This window comes from Boleophthalmus pectinirostris, unplaced genomic scaffold (genome assembly GCF_026225935.1).
Source record: "Boleophthalmus pectinirostris isolate CB_2022bp ecotype Guang Dong unplaced genomic scaffold, ASM2622593v1 HiC_scaffold_16, whole genome shotgun sequence".
In the NCBI taxonomy this organism is placed as follows: domain Eukaryota; kingdom Metazoa; phylum Chordata; class Actinopteri; order Gobiiformes; family Gobiidae; genus Boleophthalmus; species Boleophthalmus pectinirostris.
In genome coordinates, this window is record NW_026571095.1 from 22966435 (window position 1) to 22980939 (window position 14505).

The 14505-nt window shown below is 37.3% G+C and overlaps 1 protein-coding gene across 1 annotated transcript in view; it reads right to left on the bottom strand.

Moving 5' to 3' along the window:
• The window catches only part of insra (insulin receptor a), a 55855-nt gene that overhangs the window by 940 nt on the left and 40410 nt on the right, over positions 1-14505 (bottom strand). Inside the window, exon 3 of the mRNA XM_055151981.1 lies at positions 42-378. Within this exon, the coding sequence (XP_055007956.1) occupies positions 42-378 (337 nt within the window). The remainder of the gene's footprint in view (positions 1-41; positions 379-14505) is intronic.

Here is a 14505-nt window from a genome sequence, read left to right on the forward strand (position 1 = left end):
AGACTAACATCCCACGAGCAAACCTGTACCATGATACTTACGCAAAGGAGTTGACAGTGGTGTATCCAGAGGGACACTCAGGGATGCAGGCTCCATTATGGATCACATACTCGTGACAGTCGATGTTCTTGCTGCGTTCTTTCTCTCTCTTGCACTTGTTGTGGAGGTCCTGGCAGAAGGAGAAGGGCACGCACCTCCAGCCCCGGTAGAGGTAGTAGTTTGGGGGACACTGCTCCACACAGGTGTCCTGGTGCTGAAGCCCCCTACAGGCCACACAGTGCTCTACAGAGTTGGGTTTAGAGCAGCCGCCCAGACACTGCTCGTGACAGCACTGACCGTCTTTGGTGCAGGCGCGGTGCTTACAGTGAGCGGGACACACTGGAGGAGACAAGGACAAAACAAAGGATATCAGTCAAACGCACCAGAGGAATACAGGGAAGAATTCTCTAGCCACAAATAAAATGGTTGGAAATTCATTTATAATCAATCAAGTCATTTCAAGCCAGGCCCTCTAGGGAGTCTTATTTAGCCTGAGATGGGGTGCTGACATTTGTAATGATTAATGATTATTAATGTTGGCTTTCCAATGAAAAATAAGTTTAGGCATCCCAAACTACAAAGTAGTCATTATTCATTCACTCCACACTTGGGGATGCTAAGCTACTTGTGTAGCCACAGCTGCCCTGAGACTGATGGAGTTAATGGTGCAAATCAAACATCCACACACCACATAGGACTACAGGACAGACTGCTGCTGTATAATGGATATACTTTTGTAATCCCTAAACAACAATCACACATCCCCCTTTTATCACAGAACAGCTTGAAACCAAAGAATCTCCCAAAAACTTGTATTAAGAAAAGCTGACACCCCTGCTGAGCCCAGAGACTTGGATCAGGACTGTGTTATATATTTGAAACCTTGAGGCAGGAGTTAAGTCCCAACATGAGTCCTGGCCCAGAGGATTCAGAGCTGTTAAAGACATGACTGAGAACAGTGGGGATCCTCCTCCAGCAAAACACACCAGGTTTAAACAGAGATACAGAACTGATAACACTGATAAGTCAACTGAAGCAAGTGTTTAACAAATTATAATTCTGTATTTAATTTTGGTTTATTTACATAGACACCAAGTTTCAAAATAATAGATTATAGCAAAAATAAGCATCAAGTAATGGAGATAATGCCAATTTTGTATTTTAATGTGGTTTTTGTGTCTTTGTGCATATTCTATGTGTTTTTATTGGTCAAAAGTAACTTGAAGCACATGCATTCATTCCTGTTGCATACATTTATACAGTGAGTGGGGTCGCCTGCCTCTCCACATATCTGACCTGTAACTTGACCTGCTGCTGCCACGTGTTTGTTTCCATAGAAATAGATAAGCACACTACTCTTCCAATTAAAGCATCTACTATCTAGTTTATGCTCTCTACCCTGAGTACACTAGTCTATAAGAACTTTCTGGCATTTCTTCATTTTTTTTTTTTATTTGTCTATAAAACAAATACTCATCATGCCTGCACTATTATGTTGAAAACAGATAATATTCTAGTGGATTGATTAAGATAACTCACTGTGATTTCCATTTTACAGCATAACTACAGTTAGTCAGTCACAATTTTAATTTTTCAGATTTGCAGACACCTTTTTGGTTGCTGTGGTTACAAATTGTGTTAAATATAAAATTTGTGGAAATGTAAAAATCCATATCACCTCATTTCTCTCTGATCATCTTTCCTTTGATTACTCATGTCAGATTTTGCTGTTTATGTCATTTAAGTCACCTTAAAGGTTCAGAAATCAGATTATAATCAGATTTCGATGTGCATGTGTACACGACCACTGCCTAGACTTGTAAACATTATTTTACGTGTCTCAACAACAACCGTCCTCAAGGCACGACCTGCGCAAATAAGCAAAGAAAGCGACGGGGACTTTCAAGTACACCGTCAACAAACTTATCAATAGCTGGAAATGTACCATCAGCAAGCAATTTGATTAGGGAAGTAGTCAACAATTTAAAGAATATTCTGGTAAGATGGAAAGTAGAGGCCCATATTTTCACTGTTTTTTTGGGATTGGGTCCATGAGACAATTTTTTGTGCCAGTGAAGTCAACTCCATGTCAATTTTGTTTCATGTGGAAAGAATCTAAAAAAGATAATTTAAAGCTAAATAAAAATAAAATTAAGTACTGGAAAATCCATTTCATTATGATGATTGATCAGTTTTGCTTTATGGTTTGCTTTTGTTGGAACATAACATATTTAGATCACAATGTTACCTTTTGTGAAAAACAACGTAAGTTTAATACATTTTAATTAAATTTTTGACACACTGAATAGCCCATCCCTGTGCATTTTGCTAGTGGAAGGTTTGGTAAGTAGTCGTGTTTTGATCTATATTATGCTTTTGTAGAATTATGGAGAATTGCAGTGCAGGAGCTTGGGCAAGATTATATTGCGAACTGTAACTGTAAGGAGGGTGTGAATAGGGCCCGGGAGAGATCACTAAATTACTCAAACGTGCTTAGATGACATATGGTATGTGTGGTTAAGCAACAATGTTATAACATGGAAGAAAGCTGCAAAAAGTCGATTTTGCACAATGCCCCTTCACGCTTTTGGTCATCTTGGGGTAAGTATTTAACATATTCTAAATTAAAATAATGTCTGCATAATGGAAAATATACTACAAGTGTTTTATTTATTTTAATATTTACTGCAATTTTATGATTTTTATGTTTTTGTTTTTGTTTGATTTTACTGGTTTTATTGTTTTAAAACTTTAGCAAGTTACCTTTTTGTTATCTTTCTTTTATGATCTCCGTGCAGCACTTTGGAACTGTTTTGTTCGTAAAATGTGCTATATAAAGAAAGTGGATTTGGATTTGGACAAGTATGTTTTTGATAAGCGAACAACAGCATAAATGGTTTAAAAATAATCTATTTTGCATAATCTATGCTCTTGAATGAGAGCTGTGTTGTCATGTGACGACACGCTGTTTGTTTATGTTCATGTATGTGGGAAATGGTCTTTATGTAACACAGGGCTCATATCACAGGTGTGCACCAGGCTGTTATTTGGAAGAGATATAGTAGAGAGAGAGAGAGACTGAGGGTTGAAAGAAGAAAGGAGAGAGAGCAGGAGGGAGGGAGTAGAGATAGAAAGATAGAACAGGGGAATAGAAGGAGATAAGAGAGGGAGACAGAAAATTAGTAGTCAGTCTGTAATAAACAATGGACAACAGTGAAGCAGGGGAAGCTTATTTAGATCGGCTGTCGTATATGATCAGGACTTCGCTGTACCAGTCCCTCTGTTTGAGAACCGGTGTTTTATAACTCCATGTTTTTCTTTCTGTTCTTCTGACTCAGCACTTTGAGGACATGCTCCAGAACAGATTCGCTTCATTAGTGCTTTTTGGGTCCAAGAAAAACAACACGGACCCCCTGTATCTCTACGTTTCCCTCCTTTATTTATACTCAAGTCTTCCTTCTTTCTCTCATTCTATCATTCTCCACCCCATATTTCACTCTTTCTCCAGCTTTCCTTTCTCTCCTCTCCCAGTTTCCTTCACTCCACTTTCTCTCCATCTCCTTCGATCACTCTCACTTACTTTCTCCCTTTCTCACCCTATTTCCGTCTCGAGCCATTCTTTCTTCCCCCTCTCTCCTCTTTTTCCACCTCTCTCTCCAGTCTGTTCTTCTTTCTCCCTTTTCAATCTCTCCTTCGCTCTTTTCCCATTTTCTTCTCTACAAATTCCTTTTCCCTCTCTCTCTCTCCCTCTCCATTTTTTGCTCACTCCCTATCTTTCACTTTCACTCTTTCTCTCTCTGTTTTTCACTATCCTACCTCTATTTCATGTTCTCTCTTTCTCTTCCCCTTCATCTCTTCTCTGTCCCTTTCTTTCCTTTTCTCTCTCATTTTCACTTTTTCTTTCTACCTTACTCTTTCTCTCCCCCTTCATCTCTCCGTCCACCCTCTCTCTTGGTCTTTCTTCGTCTCTCCCTCTCCCCCTCTTCGCTGTACGAGGTGGGGAAGGTCAGCTGCAACCTGAGACTGGCAGGAGGAAAAGGGGCGACAGAAAAACAAATGATATAACGCCATTGTGGACGTCAGTGCGGGTCCCGATAATCTGAGCTGAGACTTAAGGACTTAGACGGAGCGCAAAACACACAAATCTTTGCTGTTTTGTAAAGTTGGTTTCATAAGGTCACCCCTGAGTAACCACAGATTCTGTCAAAGAAAATACAGGAAAAACTGACAAAATGCAATTTGTTTTTAGTAATCAGCAGAGATGGGACCAAGTCGTTGTTTTGCAAGTCTCAAGTAAATCTCAAGTCTTTGACTTCAAGTCCAAGTCAAGTCCCAACTCAAATACAGGCAAGTCATCTGCTTTGAGCTTCAAGTCATTTCAAGTCTTTAAACCAAAAAAGTACCAAACATAGCTTTTTTTTTTTTGCAATTTATATGAATTTTAAACTAAATTGTACTTAAAAAAAAAAATCATAGTATATTTATATATGAGTATTTATAGAGTATATAAGAGTTGTAGAAATGTAAATTTTTAGTTTTTAAATGTTTTGACAAAATCTTAGACTTGAGAAGCACTTTTAAATCTGAATTCTTTCTGTTCTGACCGTAATGATTCACACTGAGTCAAGTCCCAAGTCATTGACCTTCAAGTCCAAGTCGAGTCCCAAGTCTTAGTCCATTTTATCAAGTCACGTCTCAAGTCCTAAAAATACTGACTCAAGTCTGACTCGAGTCCAAGTCACGACTTGCTATTCCCCACCTCTCTTAATCAATAAATTAAACTTCATCCTCAACAAAAAAAATAGAAATGTGCAAGAAATGTAAATAAGACAATATGCTTTCGTCAGATCTAGTTCTAATGTATGGCACCCATTTTATAATTTGGACCATTTTTGAAAACCCATATTTGGATTTAAGACCAACAGATAACAAAAGATGAATAAACACATAGAAAGTCACATTTTCTGCCTTGACTATCAAACTATAACCACTTATAAAATATATTCAAATTGATAATATTGCTTGCATTACCACAGAATATGACTTTAAGTATATCAAAAAACTAAACAAATCAGGACTGTAAAAGAGAAGCAGCCTTTTTGACAGTCAAATCACCAAGCAGATCATATATGACCAGAAGCAGCATTTCAGAACAGAACTGAATTTTTATCATTTAAATAATTACATGAACATTACACAGTTTTGCTGATAATAAATGTAGATCTAATAATATTTTTGTCTTTTTATGATACCGCCAAACTGAATTCAAATACATGCTAGTACACGTTTTTAGTCTTCCTACTGACAAAGGCATCGCGGTGTGCATTGCTTCAACTGTGAATCCTGATCCTGTGCAAGTCCAGTCCAGCGCCTGGAACCAGCCGCAGATCCACCCTCAGCTTTATCCAATGTGTTGGCTAGCTGCAGACGCTAGCCACTCAACTGGCCTCTCCCATTTCCAGAGAAGACATGGGCTCGGTTTAACCCTTCGTGTGTTTTGGCCCGTTACAGATCAGCCTGAGCGGGACAGACGCGATGCAGAGGTTAGAAAAAAAAGAGGGAGAAAAGAAATGGAGCCCCAGTGCACAGGGCTGGGGTGAACCTGAATGACACTACTGGCACAGTTTGTACTCAGCGCTTTGTATCGACCCCCCAGAAATAAAAAACATTAATAAAACAATAAGTGAGTTCAGTTATAAATGCGTTGTCAATTATTCCACAAATTCATAAATATTATATGATCTATGCATTTAAAAAGTTTGAAGTAGTTTTTGTCTAGTTGTAAATAAATAAAAAAATAAATTAGTTTGAGGTCAACACTTTTAAATAACCACTCAAATTCTGTAAAGATAAAGGTATAATAACAATACACCTTAATTAGCCTTAAGAGAGCGTGAATGAAAAACAACAAACAGAACAAATAGTGTGACTTCATTAAGGGATTAGGATAGTAATTATGTACTTACAAAACCTGAATTATTCTTAATGAAGCATTTGATCACTATGAATTGAATTTATTCCAGCTATTGAAAGTGTAATAAAAGCTACAATAGAGGAAAATATATTAAATAAAGTTAAATGTGATCTTTTCGTTTCCTGTAGACATGTCTGACTAGTTTTAAGTTGCAAGAATAATTTTGTAGATTGTGCTCAAAACAATAAAATCATAGTAGAAAACAATGCATCATGTTAGACGGTGATCTGCTCTTTCAACTAAGAAACGGCAATCCCAAAATACAGCTCTGTCCTACATAGCAACAGGCGGAGGTGAACTTAAATGACTGCAGCAGTTGTTCTTAAAGCTTTGCAGTAGACGTATATGTCTGAATGCAACTATTATATGTGGGTTATTTGGGATAAAAATTGATAATGGTGAAACTGTAGACATAATGTCATGCAGAAAATGTTGGTATTAAAAATAATGAACAACCCTCCCACTGGCATTTTAAGATATTATCAATCATAATTAAAATGGCAGAAGAAATGTAGATCATTTGTGACAAAGAACAATGAGAACAAACCCAAACCCAATTAAAAAGAGTACAAAAATTTAATCGACTGTATATATTGTACATTAACACGCAATAAGTTTTATGTGTTTAATGTATTACCACATAATTGTAAGTCATGTATTAAACATTGAAGCCAAAGTCATTTCTTTTTCTGTTACAAGATATTTTTGTCATTTTTATGTTTTGACCTGAGAGAGGCTTCTATGTGAGGCTTTTCACCTCTGACCCCAAGAGGTCAGAGATGTCAGGAGGACTAGACTTTTGCCAATACGCATAAGTAAATGTATTTCCAAGACATAAATCCGTTAACTTTGACTGTACATTTAATCTGGTAAACAATTACGTTGTAACGCAGACCTAGGCACAAAAACTAACCTAAATTCAACGTCTCTCCTGATTTGCTCACTGGTTTCACGCTCAGATTTCCAAATATTCCCTGAATGCAAATAGCCGCTATAACCGCTGGCCTTGATGAGCTTCATTTGGTTGCAACCGGACACTCTTCTGTTATATGGACAAAAGCAGGTGATTCAACAAGGCTAAGCTATATCAGGTCAGATCTGTGGAGAAGCGACCCTGCTCACAGTAAGAATGCACTGTTTTTCAAGTTAATTTTGTTGAATAAAAACACCTGTAATTAAATAAAAGATTATTGTTGTACTGTGGAACATCCCATTACCAACTGTATGCGCAAAATAGTGTAAAATGTCCTTTCTCCCTTTCTCTACCAGCTTGTTTTTCAGCTATTCTAAACATTTTACCCCTTAGCCCATTATAAAGCCTATTATACAGAATACAACAGCTTTGCCACAGTGAGGGGCATAGGCCTGTCCCTCTCGCTTGTCACAGCTGCTCTGGAGGTGGGATTGGAGAGGGGCCACCCGACGCCACCTTTGATTGCCCAGACTCGGAACGACGCTCTGGGGGCAGGAAAGAGGGAAAACCGCATTTCTTTTCCTAAAACATGCAAATCTCTCACTACACTAGCCGCTCTGGTAATGCTTGAGTTTAATCACGTCAGCATCTTCTTATGCAGTTGGACAGAATGAATCATCGAACAATAAATTATGAGGGAGTTTTTCAGAATTGGCGCGAGCACTGGACAAAAAACATACTGTGACTTTCTGAAGTATTGCGAAAAAAAATGAAGTTTCAGTTGAAGTGTTTATTTTAAACATGTCAGTAGCATTAATATTTGAGACTGAAATATAAACTGCTAAACTAATATAAGAATTCCACGCATTTCAGAACACGTTTGCTGAGGTCTAAACGATTTTTAGTTGCAATTTTCACACTACAATTTCGACATCCTGCATTCCTAAATTTAAACATATGTAATAGGGTTGTCAAATGTAAGTAAGAAAATCAGATATTAAAACTAGTATCAAAACTAGATACTCATTTGATAATAAAAACAGAAAACAGAAATAAACCTTTCCTGAAAAGCACTGAGCATCGAGTCAAATCAAAATCGAGTTTGAAATGTTAGTATTGTGACAGACTCATAAACAGGTCAAATCCTGTTCAGTTTTTTATACGCATATTCAGTATGAAGGACAGACTGCTCTTGGCCTGTTAAAAACACAGAGATGGTTTGGAAGGGAGTGCTGGGAGCGGTTTGTTTGGGAACATTCACACATGGGAAGGTGGGAGCAAAATATTCAACTAAAACAATGAGGATAACAACAAGGCTTTGCACAATCCATATTTCAACCAACGTAAACTTACTCTTACAAAACGCCATGAAAGTATGAAGGCATAAGATACTTTTACAACATTTCCATTGATTACTACAAATTGGATTACAAGATATGTAATATGAGTTCAATTAATAGAAAGGGAGATGGCGTTTGCAGTAGGAGTATATTTTAAAGGTAATTTGATGGATGTACATTTTCAAGATAAAGGTGTACTACAACTGGTCTCAAAATGTAATATTGCTTTATCTGAAATGTTACACAATATGGCATTTAACTTATCTATTCCACCACAGGTATGTTTGTTGCGAAAAAAACAAAACAAAACATGCCTTCTTACTCTCTACAGATCTGATGAATAATGTGGCTTGGTAGTGCTAAATACTTACCCATGGCGATACACATGTTTAATGCCATGCTGTGGAACATTCCAATTCCAGCTATAAGAAGCTATAACATCTCCATGGAAACAAGCATGTGGCGGACCCTCTAACAGAAAAGTTACATAGTGCACTTTTTATATTTACCAGTCCAGTTTTTCATTGGTTGGAGCACAAGTTTGGGCAAATAACTTTGGGGATAACACATTCACTTCAACATCTACAAAATCCTAATTTCACCACTAGTCCAAAATGGAGCTCAATAAAGGCGGCTTACAACCATTCTAGAAGTAAATTTTCCGTTAATTCTTACCCAAAATTTCTAATATTAAGGCTAACCAACTACGTGTTAATTAGGGATGTAACAATAACGGACCTATCATGATATCATATGGTCAAAAGTCTCACAATAATACTGTGGGCTTCACAGTATATCAAATTACAAAATCCTTTTCTTAAATGCATGGTTTTATAGTACCAATAGCTAATAAACATCGGGAACTGCATATCCCATGATTCATTTCAGCACTGACAACATGAAGAAATATGTTTTTACTTGAATTCCTGGGTTTATGACAGTAATAATTCACATCAAAATCTTGTCAGGGTATTTTAAAAGCAAAAAAGTGTCCTATCTACAATTATGTCAGCCTGTCCAAAATATCGCAATAAATATCTTACAGAGAGATGCATACCGTGATAATATTGTACCGAGCGATTTGGATATCGTTACATCCCTAATGCTAACTAAAATCCGTGGTTGTTTTAAGTTCAAAAAGGCTGTTTAAATGCAAGGTTTGGGGAAATGCTTTAATAACTCTGCGGTTTATAAAGTTTCAATAATAGATTTTAAATAATTGTGGTCATTAGGTACCTTTTAATATACATTTTTTTCTGAAAATCTATGAGAAAAATGGGAGAAATTTTGATCTGGAACCAGGTAATAAGCGGTCACTGTCGAGCTCTATAACACACTACTTATTTCCTTATCATATTCAGGTAAATATACTGTGTATCTGACTATACCCCGTCTCTGTGTCACATGTATGGCCCGGAGGACAATGGCCCTAAATGCCTGTGTCTTTATGTCATTAGTGGAGGTTACAGTCGGATGGAGACCGCACAGCCACACAATGGGCCCTCAAAGCAGCGCTATAACGAACAACAACAACAAACCTACACAAATGCATGCCTCCTGAAAGAATGAATGCGGCCTGTCAAAACTATGTCAGCTGCAAATGGGACATGAATGGGCAGATTAGTGCACGCAAAGCCACACACACAGATAGAATGGGCAGGATTGTTTGAAAAGGCTAAAAATGTACGCAACGCAAAAAAAATGCTATAGGTTTAAGGGGATTACCTTCTAAATATGGAGTAGTGTCACTTGTAAATATATCTATAGGTGCTTTTAATGCACATGGAACTGTAATAGTCTTATTCAACTTTTACAACATCGTTCGTCTGTGATTTCCTCAATATTCATAAATATACTTTAATCATATACTGTATATTAAGGCTGTGCAATTAATTGAAGCTTGATCGCAATTTCGATTTGTGTGTCAAACAATCTCCAAACTCATAATCGAGTTAAAAAGCTTAAAAAGTGATTTTGGGATAATTTTTATATGAATAAGTATATTTATTTAATTTTTTTAATATAGAGATTGTAGAAAATCTGGATATATAGTTTATTTTTGATACCTTGATGTTTTCTATGCCTTATTTCAAGTTCAAAGTATATTTTCTCATTTTATGTTTTATACATCGCAAAAATGCTCTAAGGTTCATATTTGTAGCCTATGTTCATTTTCAATTTGAAAGTTTTGCGTAAATTATCAATAACAAAGTGTTTTTTGAGAGAGAAATGCTGAATAAATGCATCGTGCAACTATAATTTTTATTTATTTATTTAATAATTGTGATTTCAATATTGACCAAAATAATCGTGATAATGATTTTTTCCATAATTGAGCAGCCCTACTGTATATATAAATAAACTCACTAGCCGCCACATTCCAAACAGGAAGTGACCATGGGGACACCGGCTCCATCAAATCTGGCCCCTACTGACTTTATATTGAAAAATGACACCCCTCTCTCTGTAACTGCTGCAGTGAGCCCAGTGAGTGAGGTTAAAATGTTCACACAAACTAGCTCTGCGCTGCCCTACAAAAGAAAGTAACTGTGTATTTAGTAAAAATTGAGTTAAGCCAAAAATAACCTTCTGAACACTTCTTTTATTTGAAGACAAAGTTTTATGGCTCAACTCTGTTTTGTTTTTAACAAATCTGGATGTGAAATTTGCTGTAACTACAGTGATTCAGAGGAAAAGTGCAGCTGCAGCAATGAACGCTGTAAATGACTAAATCAAATGCAGATATTGCACTTTTTTGTTGTTTAACAATTTCACATGACTCACAGATACTGCAACATGTTTTTAGGTCTCATTCTGAAATGGGACAGAACACAGACTTGAAAGTTTCACAACTTCTTATTCAACACACAAACTTAAATTCTTTCTGTAGTTTAAGTGTACATTCAGAGGTCCAAGGTAAAATCAGTGGTGATGGTTGTGATTGATAAATATTAACTCATCATACAGTAACACATAAACACACTATCATTAATGTACTTCTGACAAACACAAGAGACATCAAATTTTTAAAGCCATTTTTCTCAACTCTCAGGGCAGATACTGTGTACATGATCCAGGTGTTTTATTTCCATGTACCATTTTGTCCGTAAATAAATTCCTATTCCTCACATGGAACTTGGCTCTGAATTCACTCCTTCAACTGCAGGCCCCGTGAGCTTCATTTGACTGGAGCCGAACGCTGTGGGTGACGTCACACTCCCTTAGACGACTTCTTTATACAGTCTATAACTTCAATGCTTACATTTTAATATAGTGACAGATTAATTTGCTATTTTAAATCATAAAATAAAATACAATATTAATCATTTTTTGACAGATCTTCCAACTATAATGTAGACTGAGTATAACATTGGGATACTTCCTTTTCATCAGGGATTGCCACAGTGAACCAGTTACAGAGTGATTTGCCAAATGTTTACACAAGATGCCCTCCCCGTCACAAGCAGAGTGAGCAAAGTGATAAAGTGTCGTAGCCATGGACACACGGCGACGAGAGTGATCAAGCTCCTAGAACAGTCTATCTCTGATTAGATTAGCATGTAAACTTAGCTAGACGCTTAGTGAATGTGCACAATGTTAGCTGGCCGCTCCGATTTTGACTGACGCAAATCGACCCGAGCTTTTGCCAAATATTAAACGCTCTTGTAGTTGACATGGACCACAATCACCCTCCAAAGATTTAGTGGTGAGTTTTCCATGGTTTCCTTTTTCAGCCAGAACCATACACCAGTGTACTCAGGCCTCTTCACATTAAGATCATATTAGAAGTACAGAAAAGGCCAAGAGGAATGTCGTGGTGCGCCGGTCGGTAATTAAAATTCCACTGCTATGACAAGGCTACTATTTAGTTTCTTATGAAAGGAAGTTTTTTGCTGAAAAGAGAAATCTAAAAAAGGACAAATACACAAGAGTCTTTGAACATGAAGAGACACTGTCAGGACAATTTGTACGATCATGAAGGAAACTAACGTGAAATTTCGACGTTTAAATTTTTGCTACGAAATTACAGTGAAGTGTGCAAACTAGGGATGGGCATTTGATGAAATTTTCTTAATCGATCGTCGGAAGAATTAACGATCGATTATCGATTAGTCATTAACGTTTTTATATTAAAATGATCATCATTATTATTACTATCTGCACTACTAATGTGCATAAATAAATCAACTTTACGACATATAAACTGTAACGACTCTAGAGCCACATCAATCCGTTTGAAATTATAATGTGTTTAATTCAGTTTTGCGCAACTCTCACAGAAACGAAACTTAAAACCGCATCACTAATTTGCATAAACTCAGCGAAGATAAAACTACAGCTCTTGTGCCGCTGATGCGGTCATCTTCTGTCGGATTAAAAGACATGATTCAGTGGAATACAGGTTAGTGTGACCAGATTTGCGTTTGACAAAACCAGGACACCGTACGGGGGGTGGGAGGTGGGGACTTGTCATCGACATTGCGCGACTCTCACCTGGTAAAGCTTTTTCCCACTGGACACCGAAACATATGTTCTGCTTTATACACTGTGCACATGGCCTCCCACTTGTCCTGAACGCAACGGAAAGCGTGGAATTTCTTATACAAATCATCGTTAAATACGCATTTGTGCATCGGTACGCTGCAGACTGACCGAATGTTTGTGTCTCGCTCCTTCTGAGTGCAGAGAGCTATATGTACGGACCTCTGTTTGGTCACGCTACGCACAGCAACCTACATTCGGTTTGTCGATTAAAATTAACGTAATCGATGAAATTCTTAATGATCAATTATCGATTAATCATGCCCATCCCTAGTGCAAACTGCAGAAAAGGATTCCTATTGTGATATTTTTGTTCAGAAGCAATTGTGTCTTCAGCAGCTCGCAAGCAAAAACACCTTCAGTTCACAACAATACAGCTGCAATTCTCAAACTACATGGTCAAGGCTATGGTTCGATGAGGACAATGAGTAAATTTTAACAAACGAAATGTCCTAAAACATAAGAATTTTTTGTCAGCCATGGCTACCCGGTTTAAAAGACTGGGAAAATAAAAGTTAGCCACACTAAAATGAAAATACTGCTTTAATTTTGACGATAGTATATAGCTAATTACAATTCTGAGGGAGGGGCCGTCATGCTTGTCCTCATGGGTGTGTTATTGTTTTGGATGGAATATTCCACAGTACGGCATTGCATTTATCCATATCATAGCGATGAGCAATACAAGAAAGAGGTTATGAGTCAAATCTGTGGAGAGGCTCACAGCAAGGATCCAAGCTTTTTTTTTTAGGTATTTCTTAAACAATAAATCCACCTACAACTGACAAAATTGAAGACTGATACGTCTTACAAATAAAAATTTCTGGTAAAGCAATAGGGGTGCGCAAAAGTATTGAAATATCAATATATCGTATCGTTTAATGTGATGATACAGTATCGATATCGTGGGCTGCTGTATTGAACCAAAAGCTCATTGTGTCGAGATACGTATCATATCGTGGCCCATGTATTGAGGTATGCAATGGTATCGGCAACTTCTTAATGATACTCAGCCTTATAAAGCAATAATATCGCAATAGAGACAGAAAAAGTTGCTTAGTGTTCTTTCAAATCAGTTCCACCCATTTTTTTGTATGTTGATACATTATAAAAAACAACACCTTCACGCCAGAAATCCCACACTACTGACACATATGGAAATGAAAGCTGTAAATATCCTGCACGTGATTTGGCGATACATTTAGTGCAGTAGTGACGATCTCCTTTAGCTCTGTGGCTGTTTTTATGTTAGACCGATAAGCGCCGTGTGCTGTGGAGCCTTGTATTGATTGGAGCAGTGTGTTCTTCCTGTGGCCTGGGGCGGAGGTCTGTCTCTGTAGCTCAGATCAATACACATGATTGGGTTTGGGAGAGGAGCGGAGGGACACTGCACTGACACTAGAGCAGACCTGCAGGTGACTTCAATACACACACAAGACACAAGATAGTTAGAACTAAACATGGCTGCAACAATGGCAATTTGAATGGCTGCAATTAGTAAAGACTGAAATTACATACAGCGAAAGGTTATCAAATAGAAAAAGAATACTAGAGCTTCATGTTTTTCTTGTTTATCAGTTCATTTTCGGTCTCCTCTCAAATGTTAATACTCCTGCATGTGATTAATTCAGCTACAGAAATTGAAAATCTAATTAATTGTGATGGTTGTCAGTGAATTCACAATTAAATATTGCTCC